This window comes from Bos grunniens, chromosome 18 (assembly GCF_055505025.1).
Source record: "Bos grunniens cultivar Pamir isolate PY7600 chromosome 18, Bosgru_T2T1.0, whole genome shotgun sequence".
Classification (NCBI taxonomy): Eukaryota; Metazoa; Chordata; class Mammalia; order Artiodactyla; family Bovidae; genus Bos; species Bos grunniens.
This window is the reverse complement of record NC_141182.1, coordinates 58,394,465-58,421,552: the sequence shown is the minus strand read 5'-3', so window position 1 is coordinate 58,421,552 and position 27,088 is coordinate 58,394,465. Positions and strand designations below refer to the sequence as shown.

At 43.2% G+C, this 27,088-nt stretch overlaps 2 protein-coding genes across 17 annotated transcripts in view; both read right to left on the bottom strand.

Annotated features, from left to right (window-relative positions):
* Window positions 1-3,060, bottom strand: part of LOC147354403 (zinc finger protein 350) — a 28,984-nt gene extending 25,924 nt beyond the window's left edge. For all 11 annotated transcript variants that reach the window (XR_015146337.1, XR_015146342.1, XR_015146336.1 and 8 more), the window contains exon 1: window positions 3,007-3,060. The gene's annotated coding sequence lies outside the window, so the exon portion shown is untranslated. The remainder of the gene's footprint in view (window positions 1-3,006) is intronic.
* A 2,299-nt stretch (window positions 3,061-5,359) lies between these two features.
* On the bottom strand, window positions 5,360-14,824 carry LOC147354402 (zinc finger protein 350-like). 6 transcript variants are annotated; one of them, XM_086353863.1, is made up of 5 exons: window positions 12,530-14,824; window positions 11,160-11,339; window positions 10,393-10,519; window positions 10,036-10,128; window positions 5,360-6,865 (listed from the first exon to the last, which is right to left on the bottom strand). In XM_086353863.1, the coding sequence occupies exons 2-5, from the start codon at window positions 11,172-11,174 to the stop codon at window positions 5,523-5,525; spliced, it is 1,578 nt and encodes a 525-aa protein (XP_086209989.1). In that variant the 5' UTR covers window positions 11,175-11,339; window positions 12,530-14,824; the 3' UTR covers window positions 5,360-5,522. The 6 variants fall into 6 exon arrangements, with proteins under 6 accessions (XP_086209989.1, XP_086209991.1, XP_086209988.1 ...); XM_086353865.1 differs by having other exon boundaries at window positions 5,360-6,862; XM_086353862.1 differs by having other exon boundaries at window positions 14,573-14,824.
* Between the last annotated feature and the right edge of the window lie 12,264 nt (window positions 14,825-27,088).

Genomic DNA, 27,088 nt, shown 5'->3' with positions numbered 1-27,088 from the left:
GTGAGCACGTGCACTCATTTTGAAAACCAATGCACTGGTCAAACCAGAAACGCTTTCTTATAAGCGATAATGGTAATATCTTAGGAGGTTTCAAATACATAAAAATTAAAATACAAAATAATCATACATAATTAAATTTGAAGTGCTCTAAAACTACTATATTGTCCAGAAGAAAGCACAAAAGTACAAATTAACAAGAATTTGACAAACAAAAATTATATGTGGTACATACTCTTCAGTGTCATAATGCACACTAACAATTCTCTTAAAGCACATAGACTGTGGCGCTATCAGAAGAGGGAAATGTAATAACAGAAACTAGATGCTAGAATACCTCATAAAACTCAGATAAATATTTTAGGTTCTATATTTATTTAAAAAAAAACATAAATAACTTTATAACTGAGGAACAGGTGGATGGAAGAGGTTCCCAAGACAGGGTATGTGTGGAAGGGTGAGGCGTGCCCCCTACAGGAGGGTCACTCTTCCTGCATCTCCACATGTTCAAGCCAGAAGCAACTTCACTCTGAGGAACACATCTAAGAAATAACATCCCTCCAAAAATCTGGGTTGAACAAGAGAACACTGTCATGAATTTCCATAGTAACATTATTCATAATAAACCAAAATGTAAACAACACACATTTCATAAATAGTTGGAAAATCATATATTCAAACAACAGAATAATATTGGAAAAGTACAGTCTTTGCTCAGCTTCAAGCTAAAAATGCCTTTTACATTTCTCAAGGGCTATAAAACAAAAATAAAGAAGTATATGTGAGAGAATGGTGGCATGGAAACCCCAAAATATTTACTATGTGGATATTTAATATTTGCCTGACCCTGTTACACAGGGGGGAAAAAAAGTATACCTATGTGCAAAAACATGAATGATTCTCACAAATATTGACCCTGACATTTAAAAAAAAAAAAGAAAAAAAGCATGATGTGGAGAAAACTCTAATTTGAAAAGATACAGGCATCCCAATGTTCACAGCAGAACTAAAATATAATAGCCAAGACACAGATGCAACCCAAGTGTCCTTCAAGAGATGAACAGATAAAGAAGATGTGCTGTATAAATATACACAGTTGAAAATAGAAAAAACTAAATAAACTATAATGAGGAATAAATAATTATAACACCATAAAGAAAAATGCGAAAGAATAAGTTAACATTAGAAAATTGGGCCGATATTTTTCAGCAATATCATTATCAACATGAAATGATACTTATTTGAAAGAAAAAATGCTCCCCTAGAAACCCCAAAGGACATCTACATACATAGCTGGTTAGAAATGCCCAAGCTCATTTCTTAGTACTAACTCAATCACTGGCAATGGGAACTTGAAATACACGATTGACTAAGACCAGCCAGGACTTCCTAGTAAACTGGGATATGGGTGGCCTTGCCAAAGGTCACCTTGCCAGATGATTAAACAAAAAGAAGATTCTGTTACCAAATAATGTATGCTAACGTTCACGTATGTCAGGGAGGTAAGTAATGGTGCTGTTGCAATATACCGATATTAGGAGGTGAGTGCAGGTGTTGACAAATATTTTCTGCAAAAAAGAACAGACAGATTTTCAAATTTGCAGGCCAGAATATCTGTCACGACTATATTCTGCCTTTGCTATGTGAAAGCAGCACAGGCGGTACAAAAACAGATTGGCCTTGCTGGTTCAGCCTCTCGTCCTGTAGTCAACTCCTCGATTAAAAGCTAAACCAGGTCCTACAGTACAGCACAAGGAACTATATTCAATGTCCTGTCATAAATCATAATGGAAATTAATATCAAGGAGAATGTATATATATGTGTGTAACTGAATCACCTTGCTGTACAGTAGAAATTAACCTATCATTGTAAATCAACTATACTTCAGCAAATTTAAAAAGAAAAACACACACAAAAAAAGCTAAAATACAGATGGTTTGGAACTACTGCCCTGGGATGTACAGTCTTCTGTCGCACCAGCAGAAACTGGAACCTCAACTCAACTACCAACACAACCATCCTTGGCGTCCAACTCTTCAACCATCACACACCTCTCTGTACCGGATACTGACTACACTACACACTTCCTTATTAACCCAAAACCTGGGCCAGACACCCTCATGTGATGACCCAGTCCCCGCCCACCACTGAGCCCCGAATTAAATCCCTAACCTGAATCCAATACTGCGATCGTTGTCACCGAAGAGGAAAAGTTAAAATTTTACATAACCTCCTGCTTGTTCTGCCTCTGCTTGCTCCTTGCAAAGTTTGGATCACAGGTCACGTAGTCTCAGGAAGTGGGGATTTACAATACTAGGAACTGGAGCTTATCTCACTTACCCTTGTCCTGCTCTTTGCAATTGCCCGGCCCCTGCAATCCTGCTTAATCATGCCTGTCCCTGTAAAGGTCAGGCATCCCCCTCCCCGTCTTGACCGCTGTTCCCGCGCGCGCGAAACCCCTTAGTTTAAACCACCCTATTAGCAGCTGAAGTGACTTAGCAGCTTAGCATTAGCAGCTAATGTTGCCTACTATAGTCTGTCTATAAAAACTCTATAAACCCCTTGTTTATGGCTCAGAGCTTGAAGTGTTAACTCCTCTGGGCCCACCTGCTTAGTAAACCTGAGTTCTCCAACTCAGAGTGCGGTGCTTGGTTTCTCCATTACTGGTTTCTTCAACACATGTACACCTTGCAAGCCAAGTAACCTACAAAACCCCAAGGTCTGACAACTGGAAGAGTACTGATCTCTACACAATCTAATTGCACTGATTCACAGGACACGCTCCCAATCCAAACCACAGACACACTCCACTTCTGGTTCTCCACAAATCCGGAACCCACCTGGTTCCCCTTAAATATAACCACCTCGGCATTTCTACCCTCCCCCTCTGCCCTCTGGCAATAATCTCATGGGTCCAGACGGCACGAAGTCCTCTATCACCCTGGAAGAAAAAATACCACCACTGTAACAACAACAACAAATTCCAGTGACAAAAATTGCATGCTAACCTGATATTCCTCAGACTGACCATCCGCCTAAACAGCGTCGTGCTTCCGCGAACTGCTTTGACCTCCAGAACTGTCTACGGAAGCCGAGGTGGATCTGGGGCGTGTAGGAGCTGAGGCCCGACTTCCGGTACGTCCTAGAGCAGCAATATGTCTGCGCCCAGCTCACCGCGGCCCCTTGGGAGCAGCCATGTTGGCACACCTGACGTACAGAATACCCAGGGACGCGTTTGTGCCCCAGAAGCTGGGGATGCCTGGAGGGGGAGAAGCCACTGAACTTCTCTCATTTCCTGGCACTTCGATTCTTGCAGAAAATAGGTACATTTTCAGTCTCAGGCTTCCCAAGACAAAACTGATGCAGACTAAGGTGCTTTCAAGCCTGCTAGGGAGGGAAGTAAAAGGCCACGGTGTGTATTATCCACTTTGTATTAAAAAAAAAAAAAAAAAATCCAAACAGAAAGGTAAGAGTTCAATCGTCCAATTGGCAGCGGAGATGCACTCCCAGAAAGGGAAAACAATACATCTGGTAAACGGACACCACGGAGGGAAATAGTTTGCAGGAAGCTGTTTTTTTAGAACAGAAAACAATTTCCAGGAGCTGTACAGTATGGGGCTGGCCATTAACAGGGCAAAGAGCAGCAGGGACTACCCAAGTTGTGACTGGGGGTGGGGGGTGGGGAAAAGGCCGCCAGAAGTGAGGCCATTAATGGTGTGGAGTCGATGGAAAAAGCTCGACTTGAATCCATCCCACCATAATGTGAGCGTGGTGATGGGGACAGTAACCCAAAATTTAGGGCAAAGAACATCAAAATTAAGTATGCCTCAGGCCGCTGTTAAAAATGAGGGGTCCTCAATTGTAGCCCCAAAGGTTCTGGTTTCAGAGCTGGGGGACATGGCTAGGATATTTGCATTAAGTTTCTCAGAGAATCTGAGGCAGGAAGGCTGTCAAATACAATCACTAGAAACAGTCCTGGAATATTCTCTAGTTACCTATATTAAGTACTAACTCCCGTTAGTACTTAAGTCTTAGTTCAAATTATATCCAGAAAAGCTTGGGATGGGGAACCTCCCTCATTATTACCAAAGCATCCATGCATGTGTGCTATCTCGCTTCAGTTGTGTCTGAGTCTGTGCCACCCCGGTGGACTGTACTGTAGCCCACCAGGCTCCTCTGTCCATGGGATACTCCAGGCAAGAATACTAGAGTGGGTTGCTGCTCTCCTCCAAGGGAAATTCCCGATTCGGGGATTGAACCTGGGCCTCCTGCATAGCAGTAGATTTTTTACTGTCTGAGCCACCAGGGAATTATGTATATGTATAACTGAATCCTTTGCTGTACACTTGAAACTAACACAGCATTGTAAATCAACCATATTCCAATAAAATTAAAATATTAAAAACAAAATAGAATGGTATTAAGAAGTGGGCATTTAAGAGGCAACTGGGTCCAAAGAGTGGAGCCCTCATGATTGGGAATAGTGCCTTTATAGAAGAGAACCCACCCCCGCTTTGCCCTTTCCCCAACATGAGGATACAATGGGATGACCATCTTCTATGAACCAGGAGCCCTCATTAGATACCAAGTCTGTCTATAGCTGTAATACCCTGAATGTGCTGATCTCATTTGAGCTGAAAAGCTCAGAGGATCAGGCCTGCTTAGTACTTGGATGGGAGATACTAAATCTGCAGGCCCCTTAATCTGGGACTTTGTAGCTTCCAGAACTGTGAGAAATGAATTTCTGTTTCTATATGCTATGCAAGTGATGGTCTTCTATTATGTTAACTGGAAGGAACTATGAAAATATCTATTTCGTTTAGTGTATGTATTTACATCCTCTTACTATTAACAGATTAGCTGATGTACTACTTAAAAATAATAGTTACCTCAAAGCTCTCTCTAGGAGACCATGGGTTTTTTCATGGGCTTAATCACCACTGTATCCTCAGCTACTAGGACGGGACCCAATAAAAAAGGAAGTACTCAACAAATACTCAGTAAATGAATAAAATGACTCAATCTAAGACTCAAGCAAACTGGCTCGATCTAAATCCCTCTGCATAATATAAAATTTCTTAGAGTTTAAGGTAGACATCCCAGTTTTCAGTCAATCCTTCACCTTGCCCTGGAGAAACAGAACTGATATATATATACACACACACATATACATAGCCCATAGCCCACCAAACCAGTATTAGCCCTGTTTGTTCACAGGAACCTTCCACATACAAATTGCATGCTTAAAAACTTCACCTACTTATTTCTTCCACTTAGTTGGACTCAGGCTTCCTTCCTTCATTCAACTGACACAACAGAACAATTGATGTGTTTGTGTTTGGATTAACATCAGATTATGCCTCAGTATCAATGCATATATTTAACTGGATGAGTATATCATGGGTTCCTGGTCTCAGCATTTATACAGTTTCTCTCAGTATAAACTTTTCAGCCACCATTTGACCTAGAAATTTTTGCTCAATGATTTCTAACTTTTACACATAGTATGTCTTGAGTTTTTTTCCTAGGGGTTTTCTGTGACACAAAATAAAACATAATTGACCACCGAAGGCACAACCATGCTCACTGCGTTCTTAAGGGTTCTGTCTTCTGCAGACCCTCTGTCATCTCCTGCGGGTGCACACCTGCCCACGGGTGGTCCCGTTATGAGGACGTTCCTATTTGCTAGGAGTCCACTGATGTTGACTGACGGCTGAAGGGCCATGGAAGGCACCTGCACAGCCACCAGGTTAACAAGGCTCTTCTCCCGCATGGCATCACTTGTCTGTGAGGCAGGATTCTCCCCCTTGATTGCATCTCCAGGTTTCTCTCTTGTGTGTATTTTCTTATGTTTACCAAGGCAAGACATGTAGGCAAAAGCTTTCCCACACTCATTGCAGGTATAAGGTCTCTCTCCCGTGTGAGTCCTTTGATGGACAATGAGCTTTTGCTTTGTAGTGAAGGCTTTCCCACAGTCACTGCATTCAAAGGGTTTCTCTCCTGTGTGAATTCTTTGATGTTTAATGAGACCTGACTTCTGGGAACAGGATTTTCCACACTCACTACACACAAAAGGAGTCTTTCCCGTGTGAAATCTCTGATGGGCAATGAGGCAGGTCTTCTGGATGAAGCCTTTTCCACATTCATTGCATGTGTAAGGTTTCTCACCTGTGTGAATTCGCTGATGGACAATGAGATTTCCCTTCTGGATGAAGCCCTTTCCACAGTCACTGCAGATATACCGTTTCTCTCCGGTGTGGGTTTTCTGATGTATATTGAGCCGTGATTTCTTGAGGAAGGCTTTGCCACAATCAGTGCACTGGTAAGGTTTCTCTCCTGTGTGTGTTCTCTGATGTTCAGTGAGCATGAATTTTCTAGAGAATGCTTTGTCACAAAGATTACATCGATGGGGCTTCTCTCCTGTGTGAATTATCTGATGATCAGTGAGCCAAGACTTTTTGATGAAAGCTTTCCCACATTCACCACATACATGAGGCTTCTCTGTTTTTTTAGTTTTCTGATGCTCATTGAGTGGGGATTTGGAGCTGATGAGTTTTTGGCTTTGGGGGAATTTAATTTCAGGATGAAACTGTTCACTGTCAGCATGGCGACAGGATTTCTCATCTCCAATAAGCTCATTGGAGCTCTTTATTTCATAGCTGAGGTTTTGAGAAAGTAAAGTTAAATTTGATTTCATACATTTATCATGTAAGTCAAACACATCATGATGCTGCCTGAGCAGAAAATGAGTTATGCTCTGATGAACAGCATTTTCTAGTGGGTTCTGTTCATGCCATTGTTCTAGTCTCTTCTCCATGCTCTCATTTTGTAAGTACTCCAGCAGGTGGTCATCAAATTTCCAGACTTCTAGGAAAGAGAAGAAAAATGAATTTCCTAAAAATACCTTGATGTGAGGAATCTTTATGGGGATGTTTTTATAAGTGTAAATAAAATTCTATGTTTAATGTTCCCTGCACACTGGAACAGTGCCACATACCAGTCAAAAGGAAAAAGTAGTTAGTGTAAAACACAGGGCTGGATAATTCACAATGAAAAAGTACAGATTTGAATACCTTCTAAACAATAGCCTTGCAGACATACAGAGACTGTAAAATACAAGAATGTTCTGTGAGAAGGAGCCCAGAGGTTGCAGGGCACCTTATCCACACTGTGATATGGACTCATCCAGTCCACAGATCCTGACTGCTGACCATGGTGGACCAGGAATGGTGCTAGTGTTGGGGAGTCACAAACACATTCACAGGTGTACAGAGCCCATGCTGTAGCGGGATAAAACCACTTCGTGGGGCAGAGACAGAACATGAGGAAAACAGCTACAGGCTGTGAAAACTGGTGGGAAGGAGTGATGGAGAGGGAGAGAGGTGGAGGAAATCTGGCTCAATTTGGAGGAAGACAGGCCTCCCTATGGATCCAGTGTTGTTGTTGGCATGAGGGGAATGAAGAGAATGACACAGGGACTTCCCTAGCAGTTTAGCCATTAAGCCTCTTTGCTTCCAGTACAGGAGGCTTAGGTTCAATCCCCGGTATGTTAGTTGCTCAGCTGTGTTCAACTCTTTTGCGACCACATGGACTGGAGCCTGCCAGGTTCCTCTGACCATAGAATTCTCTAGGCCAGAATTCTGGAATGGGTTGCCATTCCCTTCTCCAGGGCATCTTCCCAACCCAGGGATCAAACCCAGGTCTCCCGCATTGCAGGCAGATTCTTTAGCATCTGAGTAAGATTCCACATGTCTTTCGGCAAAAAATTTTTAAAAAGAAGGGGAAAAAAGAAAGAAAATTATACAGCAGACAACTGCAAGCACATCTAAGTTACAATTTGCACCTCAGAGAGCTGCTCCCTTTCCTAAAGGAGGAGCCCTGGCTCACACTGGTCCATTAGGCAACTTAATTTCATCACAGCACTTTTCACCACCTAGACATATTATTTATTATAAATTTTGATTAAATTCATGTCTCATCCTCTTAGAACAAAAGCTCTAGTTCTGTTTTTTCAACTGCTGTGTTTGTGTATGTGTTAGTTGCTCAGTTGTATCCAACTCTTTGCAATCTCACGGACTGCAGCCCAGCAAGCTCCTCTGTCCATGGAATTTCCCAGTGGGTTGGAGTGGGTTGCCATTTCCTTCTCCAGGGCTCTTTCAAACCCAGGGATTGAACCTGGGTCTACTACCTTGCAGGTGAATTCTTTCCTGTCTGAGTGGCTCAGACTGCTGTAATGTTCCAGTTTACACTTCACTATCAAAAAATTCATACAGGAAGGAATCAAGAAAGCTAGCTATTCCATGTATAGAACAGACTGGGCGGTTTAGGAAGATGAAAATGTCCGTGTGAATAAGATGATCTGTCATAACGATCACAGAAAAGAGAATTTTTTTGTCCTGAAAGGGAATGTGGTTACCTGGTACTTAATTTTATCAGGATACCAGGGGAAAGAAATTAAAGCTTTCAGGAAGTGAATGTGATGGTAAGGTCTACAACAAATGAGAAGAAATTTCAAAACTAGTAAATATACAAAGGAATTAACTGGAAGTAGGCAAGAATTATGATCGAGTTGAGGCTGGAACTAAGAATGCAGGATGTTAAAATAATTTTCTAGTTAAAAATTCATCCTGAACAGCTGAGCCCTTTACAGAGGAGAGCTCTGCAAGGGGCCACAGTGGAGGTAAAGTCTGACTAGCCAGGATGGAGGCTGCACAGGAGTAAGGGAGAAGATAACTTGTAGGGTTTCCTGGGAAGGAAGATGATCCACAACCAGATAGTTACTAGGAACTAAGGAGAGCTGCCATTGAGATGAGGAAATTGTACAGAACCAAGTCTGTGCTGGATCACAGTGGGGAGGTATCAACTTGGGAGTTTTCTCCAGTGAGCCAAAGGAATTTGTTAGCTTATTAGAAAGAAGAAAACTTGGAAGGTCAAGAGATCACTGAGTAAAAGGGAAAGCAAAACATTAGTAAAACCTCAGGGCGGAGAGAAGGCCTAGTGAAGACCAGTCTACTTTGGGGCCGGCATCCAATGGGATGGTTGTGAGAAAGGAAATCAATATGAACAGTGGAGCAGGAAGGGGCAGTAGACGGCAGCAGACAGAGAGGAATTCAAAGTTTTCTCTGTGGAGGGCTTCACTGGTAGCTCAGTGGTAAAGAAACTGCCTGCCAATGCAGGAGACACAAGTTTGATCCCTGATCCGGGAAAACCCGACATGCTGGGGAGCAACAAAGCCCGTGGGCCACAACTATCAAGCCTGTCCTCTAGCACCTGGGAACTGCAACAACTGAAGCTCTTGAGCTCTGGAGCCCGTGCTCCACAAGAGAAGCCACTGCAATGAGAAGCCTCTGCACCAAAACTAGGGAGTAGCGCCCCTCGCCGCAAGTAGAGAAAAGCCAGCATGCAGCAACGAAGACAAAGCGCAGCCAAAAACAAACATTTTTAGAAAAAGTCTTCTCTGTGGCGAGAGATCCTGGAAGGGGGAATTTCACAGAAAATGAGGTGGGAGAGTATGGAGACGGAAAAGATATGAAAATGGTAGGAAAAAGAACACTAGGCAAACAAAAATCAAGATGGCAGTAAAATAAAGAAACAGATCCCAGAACACACAGAATATTTCTTAAAAAGGGATACATTCTTCTCTAAACTCCTACAATACTTTGGCCACCTGATGCAAAGAACTGACTCATTTAAAAAGACCCTGATGCTGGGAAAGATTGAAGGTGGGAGGAGAAGGGGATGACAGAGGATGAGATGGTTGGATGGCATCACCGACTCAATGGACATGAGTTTGAGTGAACTCCGGGAGTTGGTGATGGAGAGGGAGGCCTGGCGTGCTGCCGTCCATGGGGTCACAAAGAGTCGGACACGACTGAGTGACTGAACTGAACTGAAACTCCTACAAAGAAAAGTTCTCTGATACCGGGAGAGAAATGCAGGGAGGCACTGTTCACCCATCCTCCAATCCCCTCACAGCTGTGGCTCTTCTCTGACAAGGTCATTTCCACAGCCTGTCCCCCTGCTGGTCTCTCACTCACCTGAACGGGTTTGACAGTGGGTTTCATCATCCATCATCCATGGTTCTCCTTGATCCAATTTGGAGAGTACCTCTGGTGTGCTTGCTTGAAAACCTGTTCATGGGAAATGACAGACTATTTAGGCCCAGTGAGTTGCCCTGGGGTCTGTGAAGACAGCAGAATGCTACATGTGAGGCCAAAACAATTTCACAACCTACAGAGTCAAGGCTTTTCTCACAGGAGAAGAGAGAATACACCCACTTCTCTTGGGCCAGAGAGGACACTGAGCATCACAGATGCTCCAGAGCTTTCAGAAGCTGAGAAAGGAAAGGCCACTGACTGGGGACCTGGTCAGTGACCCAAGGGAGCCATCCTCACCGGCAGACACCAGGTTGCTACAGTTCTCCAGCATCACATCCCTGTACAGGGCCTTCTGAGCAGGGGTCAGGAGCTGCCACTCCTCCCACGTGAAGTCCACAGCCACATCGTCAAATGTGAGGGTTTCCTGTAATAAGAGAGGTGTGTAATGATGATGTCATCTTGATGATAGGGAAGAAATGTTAAAGGTGTTCTGCTCATTTCCACTTTACAGGCTGCACTGAGGTATCCAGTAGGGCTTTTATTTTAATGTATCATTAAAGAAGCAAATGCCTAATACAACATTCTCTAATTGTGTAGTTAGTCATCCATTCATTTATCCAATTGGAACTTGGAACTCCAGTACTTTGGCCACCTCATGAGAAGAGTTGACTCATTGGAAAAGACTCTGATGCTGGGAGGGATTGAGGGCAAGAGGAGAAGGGGACGACAGAGGATGAGATGGCTGGATGGCATCACTGACTGAATGGACGTGAGTCTGAGTGAACTCCAGGAGTTGGTGATAGACAGGGAGGCCTGGCGTGCTGCGATTCATGGGGTCACAAAGAGTCGGACACGACTGAGCGACTGATCTGATCTGATAGTATGTAGAACTAAATCTTCTTGTTAAACTAGAAACACTACATTCTCACATATATATGTGTGTATATATATAACAGGAAAAGATATACAAATTTATACTTTATAGAATAACGAAAATGATTTTTTACAGGTTTCTACAAACCCACTGGGGAACAAAGGAAAGAATAAAACAAACCAGAAGTCACCTGGGCTTGGATCATTTTCCTCTGTTCTCTGAAAACACTGTCGATGTATCACGTGGATCTGCTCTCAATTTCTGTTCTGAAACTTGTCTTCAACCAAGCATATCCCCAGAAAATGCTGCTACCAAATCCTATAACTTCTTCCTCTTTTGACTGATTCTTTTGCTCCTGGGGACTCAGGACCTTGGGTGGAAGAGAAAATTCAAGCTGAGGGTACATTTCCTCTGGGCCCAGAGGATATTGCTAATCCTGGGTGCTCATCTTAACCCAATGCCCACAGCATTGCCGAGTGTCCCTTTACTGGTAGCCCCAGAATATTTTATGCTTCTGGCCAAAAAAGCCTAAGCTTCTGACTGTGACGGAGGTAGTGTTCCTTTGTTCCACAAACTTTAAGTGGGATGACTGTCAAATGAGATGAGGGACAAGAGATTCACCCAGCAGCAGGCCTCGGGAGCAGCAGAATCGCAGGCACTTCAGTTATACAGAAGGGACCACATGGGGGGATAGGCGCTGCTTATCCTCTAAACCATGTGCGGTCAGGGACCTACTCAAAAATTTGTATACATCCCGTGACTACATGCACTTAATTTTGAAAACTACCATACTGCTCAAAGCAGAAATGCTTTGTTATAAAAAAATACTGGTAATATCTTAGAAGGTTTTAAATACATAAGAAATTAAAATACAAAATAATCGTATATAAATGAAGTTGAAGTGCTCTAAGACTACGTTGTCAGAAGAACGTATAAAAGTACTAATTAACATAAGAATTTAACAAACAAAAATTATATGTCATACGTACTCTCCAGTGTCATAATGAACACTAACAACTCTCTTAAAACACAGTTTGTGGTGCTATCAGAAGAGGGAAGTGTAATAACAAGAAACTCATCCACAACAAGGTGGGATTCTGACACCAATTTGATACGTAGTTCTTTTTCTAACACATCAGGAAACAATTCTACAACACCAGCTGGATGTCCTACACTTCAACTCAATTCCACCACTATGTACCTGGAGATAACGTCATATTTCATGAGTTAAAGGCTCCGTCCTGTGAGACTGGCCTCTACCCTCTGCTTCAAGTGCAAACACAAGTCCAGTCTGTCACCTGGGCTTCCAAGCAACTGGCCACAGAGCGCAGGGTCCAATGACCCCCTCCTTGGGTTGATTCATTTGCTAGAGGAGGGAATTTTGTGGAGGTCCAGTGGCTAGGACTCTGTGCTTCTACTGCAGGGGGTGTGGGTTCCATCCCTGGTCAGGAAACTAAGATCCCACATGCTGTGTGGCACAGCCAAAAACAAAACAAACAAAAATATGCTAGAATGGCTCCCGGAACTCAGAGAAACATTTTAGGTATTATATTTACTTACAAAAAGATGTAACTCAGGAACAGGCAGATGGAAGAGGTGCCTGCCCAGGACAGGGTAAGTGTGGAAGGGTGAGGAGTGCCCCCTACAGGAGGGTCACTCTCCCTGCATCTCCACGTGTTCACCAAGCCAGAAGCAACTTCGCTCTGAAGAATACATCTAAGAAATACATCCCTCCAAAAATCTGGGGCCTCCCTCCAAAAATATGGGTTAAACCGGAGGACACTGTCATGAATCTCCATAGTAACATTATTCATAACAAACCGAAATGCAAGCAACACAAATTTCACAAGTAGTCGGAAAATCATATAGTCAAACAATAGAATGCTATGGAAAAACAACAGTCTTTGCTCAACTTTCATGCTAAGAATACCTTTTACATCTTTCAAGGATAATAAAACAAAAATAAAGACTTATACATGAGAGAACAGTGGCATGCAAACCACAAAATATTTGCTATGTGGATATTTATATATTTGCATAATCCTGTTACACGGTGGGGGCGGGGGGGGGGAGTACATCTATGTGCAAGAACATAACTGAGTCTCACAAATATTGAGCCTGACATTAAAAAAAAGTGCATGATGTGGAGAAAACTCTAATTTGAAAAGCTTTAGGCATCCCAATGTTCATAGCAGAACTACTTACAATAGCCAAAACACAGATGCAACCCAAGTGTCCATCAATAGATGAACAGATAAGGAAGATGTGGTATAAAAATATATACAGTTGAAGACAGGCAAAACTATAATAATGATGAGGAATGAATAATTACAACACCATAAAGAAAACCTGAAAGAATAAGTTAACATTAGAAAACAGGGCCAAAATTTTTCAACAATATCATTATCAATATGAGAAAAGAGATCCAAGGCCTTACTTCTTTAAAAGAAAAAAATGCTTCTCTAGAAACCCCAAAGCACATTTCTACATACATAGCTGGTTAGAACCGCCCCATATACATAAGCTCTTTTCTTAGTACTAACTCAATCACTAGCAATAGGAACTCAAACCACATGATTGACTAAGACCAGTCAGGACTTCCCAATAAATTGGAATATGGATGACCTTGCCAGAAGGCATCTTTCCAGATAATTAAGCAAAATGAAGATTCTGTTAGCAAAGAACAAAGTTTTCACGTATGTCAGGGAGGTAAGTAACGGTGTGTGTTAGTTGCTCAGTCGTGTCCTACTTTTTGCATCCCAGGGACTGTAGCCTGCGAGGCTCCTCTGTCCATGGAATTCTCCTGGCAAGAATACTGGAGCGGGTTGCCATTTCCTTCTCCAAAGTAATGGTGCTGTTGCAATATATCGTTATTAGGAGGTGAGTGCAAGTGTTGACAAATATTTTCTGCAAAAAGTACACACGGATTTTCAAATTTGCAAGCCAAAATGTCCCTGTCACGATATACTCTATCTTTGCAGTGCAAAAGCCGCACAGACAATATAAGACAGATTGGCATTGCTGGCTCAGTCTCTCCTTCTATAGTCAACTTCTCGATTAAAAGCTAAACAACTGGGCTAACCAAGGTCCTACAGTACATCACAGGGAGCTATAGTCAATGTCCTGTCATAAATCATAATGAAAAAGAATATTAAAGAGAATGTGTATATATATCTGAATCACCTTGCTATACAGTAGAAATTCACAATGTTGTAAACCAATTATACTTCAATAAATTTAAAAAGAAAACACACGTACACAAAAGATAAAATATAGATGGTTTGGAACTATTGCCCTGGGATGTACGGTCTTCTGTCGCTTCTTTATGAACCCGAAACCTGGTACTGACACCCTTATGAGATGACCCAGGCACACCCCGCCATCACTGAGCCCCGAATTAAATCCCCAATCTGAATCGGACACTGCGATCGTCGTCAATGCCACCTGTACACCCTGCAATCGGAGTGATCCACAGAACCCCAAGCCTTGAAAACTGGAAGAAGAGCACTGATCTCTACAGAATCTAATCATACTGACCCCCAGGACACCCCCAACGCAAACCACAGACAAACTCCGCGTCTGGTTCCCAAATCCAGTACCCACCTGGTTCCCCTTACATATAACCACCTCGGCACTTCTGCCGTATGCCTCTGCCCTCTGGAGATAATCCCAAGGGTCCAGACAGCACCAAGTCCACGTATCACCCTGGGCGAAACAATACCACTACTGTGACGACAAAAAAAAAAAGGGGGGGTGGGGGGAAATCCAGGCACAAAAATCACACACTAAACAGATTTTCCCCAGACCGACGGGAAGCTAAACGCCCTCCTACTTCGGTGAACTGCTTTGAAGTCTAGACCTGTCTACGGATGCCGAGGTGGATCTGAGCTGTCACTGGAGCCAATGATTCAACTTCCGTTACGTCCTAGACAGGCAATATGTCTGCGCCCAGATCACAACGGCCCCCAAGGGGACGGCCATGTTGGCACATCTGACGTACGGAAAGTCCAGGGATGGATTTGGAGGCCAGGAGCTGGGATGGCCTGGAGGGTGAGGAGCCACTGAAATTCTCTCATTTCCTCACATTTCGACTCTTGCAGAAAATAGGTACGTTTTCAGTCTCAAGCTTCATGAGGCAAAAATAATGCCGGCTAAGGTGCTTTCAGAAGGCTAGTCATGGAAGTAAATACGGCTTCGGCATGTATTATCCGTATTTTGTATAAATTGTATATAATTTTTGTAAAAATTATATACAATTATATACAATATACAATTTGTATAAATTACATACGTAAATTGTATAAATTTTTGTATAAATCCGTATTTTTATACTTTGTATGAAAAAAAAAAAAAATTCCAGAGAGGTAGGAGTTCACTGGTTGGCTTGGCAGCGAAGAACACACTCCCAGAAAGGGAAAAGAAAATACATTGGGTAAACGGACTCCAAGGAGAGCTTCCGGAGGGAAGATAGCTTGCAGGAAGCTGATTTTAAGAAGAGAAAAAAGATTTCCAGACACTGCTACAGTATGGGGCTGGCCATTAAGGAGGGAAAAGAGTGGCAGGGGCTACCCACGTTGTGACTGGGGGTTGGGGCTCAGGAAAAGGCCACCAGAAGTAAGGCCATTAATGGTGTGGAGTCAATGGGAAAAGCTCAACCTGAATGCATCCTGCCATAACAGAAGCGTGGTGATGGGGACAGTAACCCAAGATTTACGGCAAAGAATGTGAAAATTAAGTGTGAATCAGGCTGTTGTGAAACCAGGCCATGGTTAAAAGAAACAGTCCTGGAATATTCTCTAGTTACCAATATTATGATGGGGGACTTCCTTTAGTATTTCAGTGTTGGCTCAAATAGTATCCAGAAAAGCTTGGGGTGGAGAGCCTTCCCTATTATTACTAAAGCATGCATATGTGTGCTAAGTCGCTTCAGTGGAGTTCCACTCCTTGCTTTGCTCTCCTCCAGGAGATTTTCCCCACCCATGGATTTAACTGGAGTTTCATGTCTCCTGCCGGAGAAGGCAATGGCAACCCACTCCAGTACTCTTGCCTGGAACATCCCATGGACAGAGGAGCCTGGTAGGCTGCTGTCCATGGGGTCGCTAAGAGTCAGACACGACTGAGCGACTTCACTTTCACTTTTCACTTTCATGCATTGGAGAAGGAAATGGCAACTCACTCCAGTGTTCTTGCTTGGAGAATCCCAGGGACGGGGGAGCCTGGTGGGCTGCAGTCTATGGGGTCGCACAGAGTAGGACACGACTGAAGTGACTTAGCAGCAGCAGCAGCATGTCTCCTGTATTGACAGGTGGGTTCTTTACCACTAGCTCAACCTGGAGCTTCCCTGACAGCTCAGTTGGTTAAGCATCCACCTGCAATGCAAGAGACCCCAGTTCCATTCCTGGGTCGGGAAGATCCCCTGGAGAAGGGATAGGCTACCCACTCCAGTATTCTCTGGCTTCCCTTGTGGTTCAGCTGGTAAAGAATCCACCCACAATGTGGGAGACCTGGGTTTGATCCCTGGGTTGGGAAAATCCCCTGGAGAAGGGAAAGGCTACCCACTCCAGTAACATCAGACATGACTGAGTGACTTTCACTTTCCCCCTGGGACACCCAATAAATTATTATTACTAGGCTTTTTCTTCAAAGGACTTATCACTTGGTGACATCGTATCTATTGATTGTCTCTTCTTCACTATTCTGTAAGATCCATAAGGGGTATTCCCTTGCCCGTGTTGGTCTCTGATTTATCTTCAGTGTGGAGTACAGTGTCTTGCACAGTGTTGTTGCTTTAAAATATATCTGAAGGAGTGAATTATCCAATAACCCAACATTTCAGATTGAATTCCAAGACAGCCACAGTATGGAAAATTTCCATTTCCTTTCCTGTGAATAAGACCCAAATGTTTATAACTTGGATAGGTGGATAACTACAGGATAGTTAGGAAATTAAGGGCAAGTAGGGCTTCCCTGGTCGCTCAGACAGTAAAGAATCCGCCTGCAATGCGGAAGTCCTGGGTTCAATCCCTGGGTCTGGAAAATCCCCTGAGGAGGGCATGGCAACCCACTCCAGTATTCTTGTCTGGAAAATTCCATGGACAGAGGAGCCTAGTGAGCTATAGTCCGTAGGATCACAAAAAATCGGACACGACTGAATCGACTTAGCATGCATGCACTCAGGATAGTGAGAGGCCAAGAGCCCTACTCTCAGAAGAGGGAGAAAGAAGAGAAAGCATGTCTCAGTTCAGCAGGTAACAGTGAAGCTGGAATTTTTGAAATGGCAGCAGCTTTCAAGAGTTTTGAGAGCTTTGCCCTTTAGACAAAGTTTTTTCACCACATCCTTTAAGAATGTCACCTCCCATCTCTTATGTTTTCCTCCATTCTTAGACATGAAACCAGTCAATCATAAAGGAAATCAACCCTGAATATTCATTAGAAGGACTGACACTGATCCTCCAATACTTTGGCCACCCAATGCAGAGAGACGACTCATTGGAAAAAACCCTGATGCTGGGAAAGATTGAGGGTAAGAGAAGGGGGAGGCAGAGGATGAGATGGTTAGATAGCATCACTGACTCGACAGGAATTTGAGCAAACTCTGGGAGATAGTGAAGGACAGGGAAGCCTGGCGTGCTACAATCCATGGGGTCACAAAGAGGTGACATGACTCAATGACTGAACAACTTAGAAACTGCAATTCCTGTCCTTTCTGAGGATCCTCTTTCATTTTGCTTTTCCCTGTTTATATTGAGTCTCTAATCACACACAATTTAGAAGACAGCTATGTTCTTTAGAACTGCCTTCCAGTGGCTTACTCCCTTCAGTGACAAAAAACTGATTAGTCCATTAGCTTGTTCATTCAAGTCCCAAATAAATAATTGCTTATTTTTCTGCACTGGGAAATATAACTTTCTAGGGTGATGGAAATGATGACAGATTTCTCTCAGTATGTACTTTTCAGCCATATCACTCAGAGGATGCCATGATCTTCATTTTCTGAGTGTTGAGCTTTAAGCCAACTTTTTCACTCTCCACTTTCACTTTCATCAAGAGGCTTTTGAGTTCCTCTTCACTTTCTGCCATAAGGGTGGTGTCATCTGCATATCTGAGGTTATTGATACTTCTCCCGGCAATCCTGATTCCAGCTTGTGTTTCTTCCAGTCCGGCGTTTCTCATGATGTACTCTGCATGTAAGTTAAATAAACAGGGTGACCATATACAGCCTTGACGTACTCCTTTTCCTATTTGGAACCAGTCTGTTGTTCCATGTCCAGTTATTATACCTATTTTAGCTATGACAAACCTAGACATTGTTTTGAAAAGCAACGACATTACTCTGCTGACAAAGGTCCATATAGTCAAGGTTGTGGTCTTTCCAGTGGTCACATATGGGTGTGAGAGCTTGCCCATAGAGAAGGCAGATCACCAAAAATTTGATGGCTTCGAACTATGGTGCTAGAGAAGACTCCTGGAAGCCCCTTGGACTGCAAGGAGAACAAATCAGTCAATATTAAGGGAAATTCAACCCTGAATACACTTTGGAAGGACTGATGCTGAAGCTGAAGCTCCAGTATTATGGTCGTCTGATGTGAACAGCAGACTCACTGGAAAAGTCCCTGATGCTGGGAAATATTGAGGACAGGAGAAGAGAGTGCCAGAGGATGAGATGGCCGGATGGCATCACCGATGCAATGGACGTGAACTGGGGCAAACTCTGGGAGATGGTGAGAGATAGGGAGGCCTGATGTGCTGCAGTCTATGGGGTCGCAAAGAGTCAGACGTGACTGGGCAACTGAACAACTACAAATACCTATTTTAAATTTTTATTTGGAGAAAACTTTAGATTTACACAAAAGCCACAAAGTACTACAAAGAATGCATATATACCTTCATTTGACTTCCTCTCGTGTGAATATTTCATATAACCTTGGTGTGTGTGTGCTCAGTTGCATCTGACTCTTCACGGCCCTATGAACTGCATCCTGCTAGGCTCCTCTGTCCATGGGATTCTCCAGGCAAGAATACTGGGGTGGGTTGTCATGTCCTCCTCCAGGGGAGCTTCCTGACTCAAGGATCAGACTCAAGCCTCCTGCATCTCTTCCATTGCAGACAGATTCTTTACCCAGTGAGCCACCTGGGTAGCCCCTATGTAACCATGATCCCTTTGTCAAATTGAGATATTAACATTGCTATGACACTCAACTAAATTAGTTTCTATTTGGATTTCACAACTTTTTCCACTACTGTCCTCTTTCTGTCTCAGGATTCAACCCAGGGAATACTGCCTTTAAACATCATGTTTTCCTGAATTCCCTTGTTCTGTGACCATTCCTCACCCTTTTCTCTTTTTCCTGTCTTCATTTTGAGGAGTACTGATTACGTATTTGAGATATTGACCTTCTTTTAGGTCAGTCTGTTTTCCTCATTAAACAAGGGCTATCCATATTGGAAAAGACACCTCTGAATCGAAGTCCCTTTCTAATAACATCATGTCTAGGCTATCAAAGGGACAACAAAGGTAATATTTGCCAGATTTTTCCACTGAAAATAGCAAAAAAATTTGACCAAAAAGAACCAACATATAGAGCTCACATCAACAGATTTCAAGATTTATAAACCTTCAGTAGTATTGGTGAAAGGATAAAACACAGGACAAAGGAATACAATAGAGATCCCAAAAGACCCACATAAGTCAATTACACTCAAGTGTTTCACAGAGGTAAAAAGTTTATTCAAAATGAAGAAAGATAGACTTTTCAGCAAATAATGCTGGAACACTTAGAGGTCCATAGGCCAAAAAAAAAAAAAAGCCAGTGGGGGGTGGGGGGGACAGTGGGGGGGGGGGGCAGGGACTCTCAAAAGTATCTCAACACATTCATCCCATAAGCCCTATACTGATAAAGAACTGATATCCAGAACAGAGTTCTTAAAAGTCAATAAGAGCCTGCTGAGCAGTGGGCTGATTTCCTTTAGGAGTCACTGGTTTGATCTCCTTGCTGTCCAAGAACAGGAGCTGGATATTAAATTGCTAACCTAGGGGAGAAACCGTGCTCATTAGTTTCACACCTTCCATCCAGTTTTCAATTACTGAGTCTTGCAGAGCTTAACACATGTACCCTAAACCCTGACCAACAGAACCACTGATCATTAAACACTTCGGCTTAAGCCTTAATCAAAGGCCCCACTACTAACACCCAGATTCCTCAGTGACTCAACCCAAAGGAAATCCCCTATATGGACACTGGCATGCATTCCCTCTTCACTGACCCTCCACAGACCCCTCACTGGGGATTCTCACCCAGAATCAGGCTCACCAGCTTGAGCCCCCAAAGAGTCCTTCCGTAGCTACCAAAGCCTGAACCTGGTCCAAAACCAGTTCTCCTTCTAATGTGTTCTCCCCATAGTGCATCTGTGGCTGTTGCTAGGGACTTGCAGGGCCCAGGAGGAGGTGTATCTGCTGAGGGCTCTGGGTTAGTTTCCTGAGTTCTGGCCTCGCACAGGTTCTATGACATCACATGGCTCCGTGACCTCAGAGAGGTTCTGGCCTTTAGGATGGGAATGGCTTTAACAGCTGTTATCACTTTGCTGGGTGGGAAGACATGGGTACCCCACTGCTTTCGTCTCTTTGCAAGAGATGGTCACGTGTCACAGGCACCTTAAGTCTTCCAAGGCCAGCACCTTGCCAAGGCCAATGTGGTATGAGATGGCGTTCTGGTCATCAGTTTGGGCAAAACTGGCAAGTTGATGGTGCCCTTGAGCCCTTAGGCAGTAACACCTTGAGTGCAGCCAGTTTGCCTGAAGTCTGATATTCTTGTGGAAGAAAAAAATGTTCAGAGAGCTTCTGATTGGATCAAAGGTTGAATTTACTTGAGGTCTATGTTGGAAAAAATCTATGCTTGTATTTCTTTTACTCACACTACTGCCACACTTGCAACACGTGTGACATATCTGTCACCTCCTTTACACAAATTGGGTCCTTAAGTCTGACTCAGTTATAACCCTGTCTATGCAGAGATATTGCCAGACCCCAGAAGTCTGGCAGGGCTCGGTCCTGTAAGAATGCTGCTGACCCAGTACAGATGCCAGTTGTAAGTAGCAGGTCTCCAAGTTACCTACAACTTGTCTGACTTGGCTACAAATCTGAGATTTCCACAACCTCTGCTTTGGGTTCAATTAGTTTGCTAAAAGGGCTTCTCAGGCAGCACTAGTGGTGAAGAACCCACCTGCCAATGCAGGAGACGTAAGAGACAAGAGTTCAATCCCTGGGTCAGGAAGATTTCCCTGGAGGAGGGCACGGCAACCCACTCCAGAATCCTTGCCTGGAGAATCCCACAGACAGCCTGTCAGTGGAGTCCACAAACTTTGCGACACTCCAGGGGGTTGCAAAGAGTCAGACATGACTGAAGCGACTTAGCATGGCACAGCTTGCTGAAAAGCTTATGAATGACCAAATGAAGAGAAAAACAGGACTGGGAGGGTCTCGAGCACAGGAGCTTCTGCTCCTACACTGTAGCGTGTTCCTCTCCCCAGGCCTGTATGTGTTCATCCATCTAGCTCTCCAAAGCACACACTATTGGGACTTTACGGAGGCTTCCTTGGAGAAGGCAATGGCACCCCGCTCCAGTACTCTTGCCTGGAAAATCCCATGGACAGAGGAGCCTGGTAGGCTGCAGTCCATGGGGTCGCTAAGAGTTGGACATGACTGAGCGACTTCACTTTGACTTTTCACTTTCATGCTTTGGAGAAGGAAATGGCAACCCACTCCAGTATTCTTGCTAGAGAATCCCAGGGATGGGGGAGCCTGGTGGGCTGCCATCTATGGGGTCGCACAGAGTTGGACACGACTGAAGCGACTTAGCAGCAGCAGCAGCAGCAGCAGGAGTCTTCCTTACATAGGCATGATCAATTAGTAACTCCGTTTTTAGTCCTTCTCTGCTCTCTGGAGGATGGGAACTGGGCTGAAAATTCCAAACTTCTAATCATGGCTTGATCTTTCTGGTGACCAGCCCCCATCCAGGAGCCCACCCACAGCCACATCAATAGCATAAGAGACATTCCAGATGCTCTCATTATGTAGAATTTACAAGGGTTCCAGAGCTCTGTGCCAGGAACTGGTAGCACAGACCAGCAAGTCAATTTTCTATTATTTCACAAGGTCAAACTCAAAAGGATATATGCTAAACAATTCTATTTTTCTAATATTCTCTAAGTGAAAAAACATAGCCGCAAAAAAGATCTGTGATGCCAAGGGTTAGGGTCAGGGAAAGGTTGTGACTATGAGCATGTAAAATGAGGGAGTTTGTGTTGACAAAGCATTCTGAATTTTTACTGTTGGTTATATGAACCTACATATATGACTGTTTCTTGAAGTGATATATAAAAATCAAACAAAACTGAGTGCATGGTAAAACTGGCGTGATCAACCCAATTGTAGTTAATAGAACTGTAACAATTTCAGTTTCCTCTGTTTATGGTTAACTGTGTGCTTATATAACATTTTAGCTTTGGGAAGAGTGGGCTGAAAAGCATTTAGAAAATCTCTGGAATATTTCAGTTTTTGTAATTCTAAACTTATTTCAAAATTCAAAATTATAAAAATATCACATTTATATTAATTTTATAACCCCCCAAATGCTACATATAAATTTAGCTAAGTACATCCAAATACATGGAGTAGTACTTATGAAATTAATACAGTGTTTCATTTTGAAGTACTTCAAATACTTTGAAATAACACAAACTTAGAACCAAAGAAATGCAAAAGTTAAATAATAAAATGGTCATTGAACACTCCTGCACTGTATACATTAAAATTCAATCTGGGACACGACTGAGCGACTTCACTTTGACTTTTCACTTCCATGCATTGGAGAAGGAAATGGCGCCCCACTCCAGTGTTCTTGCCTGGAGAATCCCAGGGACGGGGAAGCCTGGTAGGCTGCCGTCTATGGGGTCGCACAGAGTCGGACACGACTGAAGCGACTTAGCAGCGGCAGCAGTGACAACACTACTACTACTTAAAATGTATAAGATCAGTGACAAGGCAACTAGAAATATGGTTGAAATTATCCTTTCTCTTGGGGCTTGTGAGGTGTATCATCCCTTAAGTTTAGACTTATGACATAATGCTCTTCTTTATCCTTTCCCCACGGCTACTTTCCTTCACTGTTACCAGATATTTTGTTAAAGCCCACGATATTGAATGGGTTTCTGCCCAGATTTCCTGACAAAGTATGCGGTAATATTACTCAAATCTTGCCATATTTATCGCCATAGTAAAGTATTTCTCCAGAGTTAACTGACATCTGTTGAAATGTTATTTCTGGGCAAAGGCTTCCCCACAGTTGTATTTCTATTAATTTCTAATTATAGAAATATTCACTCACCTGTGATTCATAATGACCACATATGATCTGGTCTATTCCCACTGAAGGCTTTCCTAGAATTTCACACTACATAGGTTTTATCTCAGTATATTTTTTGGACATAAAATGTCCTAAAATATTTTCACCAAGGCTGGTTTTCAGTTCAGTTCAGTCGCTAAGCCGTGTCCAACTCTTTGCAACCCCATGAACCGCAGCACGCCAGGCCTCCCTGTCCATCACAAACTCCTGGAGTCGACCCAAACCCATGTCCATTGAGTCGGTGATGCCATCCAACCATCTCATCCTCTGTCATCCCCTTCTCCTTCTGCCCTCAATCTTTCCCAGCATCGGGGTCTTTTCCAATGAGTCAGCTCTTCGCATCAGATGGCCAAAGTATTGGAGTTTCAGCTTCAACATCAGTCCTTCCAATGAACACCCAGGACTGATCTCCTTTAGGATGGACTGGTTGGCTCTCCTTGCAGTCCAAGAGACTCTCAAGAGTCTTCTCCAACACCACAGTTCAAAAGCATCCATTCTTCAGCGCTCAGCTTTCTTCACAGTCCAACTCTCACATCCATACATGACCACTGGAAAAACCACACCCTTCACTAGATGGACCTTTGTTGACAAAGTAATGTCTCTGCTTTTGAATATGCTGTCTAGGTTGATCATAACTTTCCTTCCAAGGAGTAAGCATCTTTTAATTTCGTGGCTGAAATCACCATCTGCAGTGATTTTGGAGCCCAAACAAATAAAGTCAGCCACTGTTTCCACTGTTCCCCATCTATTTCCCATGAAGTGATGGAACCAGATGCCATGATCTTAGTTTTCTGAATGTTGAGCTTTAAGCCAACTTTTTCACTCTCCTCTTTCACCTTCATGAAGAGGCTTTTTAGTTCCTCTTCACTTTCTGCCATAAGAGTGGTGTCATCTGCATATCTGAGGTTATTGATATTTCTCCTGGCAATCTTGATTCCAGCTTGTGCTTCCTCCAGCCCAGCGTGTCTCATGATGTACTCTGCATAGAAGTTAAATAAGCAGGGTGACAATATACAGCCTTGACATACTCCTTTTCCTATTTGGAACCAGTCTGTTGTTCCATGTCCAGTTCTAACTGTTGCTTCCTGACCTGCATATAGGTTTCTCAAGAGGCAGGTCAGGTGATCTGGTATGCCCATCTCTTTCAGAATTTTCCACAGTTTATTGTGACCCACACATCAAAGGCTTTGGCATGGTCAATTAAGCAGAAATAGATGTTTTTCTGGAACTCTCTTGCTTTTTCAGTGATACAGCGGATGTTGGCAATTTGATCTCTGGTTCCTCTGCCTTTCCCAAAACCAGCTTGAACATCAGGAAGTTCACGGTTCACGTATTGCTGAAGTCTGGCTTGGAGAATTTTAAGAATCACTTTACTAGCGTGTGAGATGCGTGCAATTGTGCAGTAGTTTGAGCATTCTTTGGCATTGCTTTTCTTTGGGATTGGACTGACCTTTTCCAGTCCTGTGGCCACTGCTGAGTTTTCCAAATTTGCTGGTATATTGAGTGCAGCACTTTCACAGCATCATCTTTCAGGATTTGAAATAGCTCAACTGGAATTCCATCACCTCCACTAGTTTTGTTCGTAGTGATGCTTTCTAAGGCGCACTTGACTTCACATTCCAGGATGTCTGGCTCTAGGTCAGTCATCACACCATCGTGATTATCTGGGTCGTGAAGATCTTTTTTGTACAGTTCTTCTGTGTATTCTTGCCACCTCTTAATATCTTCTGCTTCTGTTAGGTCCCTACCATTTCTGTCCTTTATTGATCCCATCTTTGCATGAAATGTTCCCTTGGTATCTCTAATTTTCTTGAAGAGATCTCTAGTCTTTCCCATTCTATTGTTTTCCTCTATTTCTTTGCATTGATTACTGAAGAAGGCTTTCTTATCTCTCCTTGCTATTCTTTGGAACTCTGCATTCAAATGGGTATATCTTTCCTTTTCTCCTTTGCTTTTCACAGCTATTTGTAAGGCCTTCTCAGACAGCCATTTTGCTTTTTTGCATTTCTTTTTCTTGGGGATGGTCTTGATTCCTGTCTCCTGTACAGTGTCATGTACCTCCATCCATAGTTCATCAGGCACTCTATCAGATCTAGTCCCTTGAATCTATTTCTCACTTCCACTGTATAGTCATAAGAGATTTGATTTAGGTCATACCTGAATGGTCTAGTGGTTTTCTCCACTTTCTTCAATTTCAGTCTGGATTTGGCAATAAGGAGTTCATGATCTGAGCCACAGATCTTGGTCTTGTTTTTGCTGACTGTATAGAGCTTCTCCGTCTTTGGCTGCAAAGAATATAATCAATCTGATTTCGGTGTCGACCATCTGGTGATGTCCATGTGTAGAGTCTTCTCTTGTGTTGTTGAAAGAGGGTGTTTGCTATGACAAGTGCCTTCTCTTAGCCAAGGCACTCTTGGCTCAAGGCCAAATTTGCCTGTTACTCCAGGTGTTTCTTGACTTCCTACTTTTGCATTCTACTCCCCTAAAATGAAAAGGACATCTTTTTGGGGTGTTAGTTCTAGAAAGGTTTGTAGGTCTTCATAGAACTGTTCAACTTAAGTGCAGCCGAGAGGAGCTATCCCACATCCAAGGTCAGGGGCAGCGTCCGAGAGGAGATACCCCATGTCCAAGTAAGGAGCAGAGGCTGCGCTTTGCTGGAGCAGTCGTAAAGAGATATCCCACATCCAAGATAAGAGAAACCCAAGTAAGACCGTAGGCACTGAAAGAGGGCATCAGAGGGCAGACAGACCGAAACCACAATCACAGAAAACTAGCTAATCTGATCACATGGACCACAGCCTTGTCTAACTCAATGAAACTAAGCCATGCTGTTTTGGGCCACCCAAGACGGACAGGTCATGGTGGAGAGGTCTGACAGAATGTGGTCCACTGGAGAAGGGAATGGCAAACCACTTCAGTATTCTTGCTTTGAGAATCCCATGAACAGTAAGAAAAGGCAAAAAGATAGGACACTGAAAGATGCACTCCCCAGGTCAGTAGGTGCCCAATATGCTACTGGTGATCAGTAGGTATGCTACTCCAGAAAGAATGCAGGGATGGAGCCAAAGCAAAAACAATACCCAATATCCACAATGTGGATGTGACTGGTGATAGAAGCAAGGTCTGATGCTGTAAAGAGCAATATTGCATAGGAACCTGGAATGTTAGGTCCATGAATCAAGGCAAATTGGAAGTGGTCAAACAGGAGATGGCAAGAGTGAACGTCGACATTCTAGGAATCAGCGAACTAAGATGGACTGGAATGGGTGAATTTAACTCAGATGACCATTATATCTACTACTGTGAGCAGGAATCCCTTAGAAGAAATGGAGTAGCCATCATGGTCAACAAAAGAGTCCGAAATGCAGTATTTGGATGCAATCTCAAAAAAGACAGAATGATCTCTGTTCGTTTCCAAGGCAAGCCATTCACTATCATGGTAATCCAAGTCTATGCCCCAACCAGTAACGCTGAAGAAGGCTGGTTTTACCTGAGTTGTTTTGTACATTTTTCCATCAATATAAAATATGCTGTAATCACTAAAGATAATACCACATTCTTTGCATTGCAATTCTTCTCTGCATACTATTTCTTGAGGGTCTGCAACTTGTTACACACTTCCCCAAAGAGACTACCTGTGATTTCACTTATGTTTAACATGGATTAACAAGTGGGCAAAAGCCTTCCCACATTTGCTGCATCCACAGGGCCCCTCTCT

What these genes read in the sequence shown, in the direction of transcription:
- LOC147354402 (XM_086353863.1), bottom strand. An exon ending in TAGCAACCTGGTGTCTGCCG is followed by an intron (nt 10,129 to 10,392) that starts GTGAGGATGGCT and finishes TCCCATGAACAG; the next exon opens with GTTTTCAAGCAAGCACACCA. An exon ending in CCACTGTCAAACCCGTTCAG is followed by an intron (nt 6,866 to 10,035) that starts GTGAGTGAGAGA and finishes TCTCTTTCCTAG; the next exon opens with AAGTCTGGAAATTTGATGAC.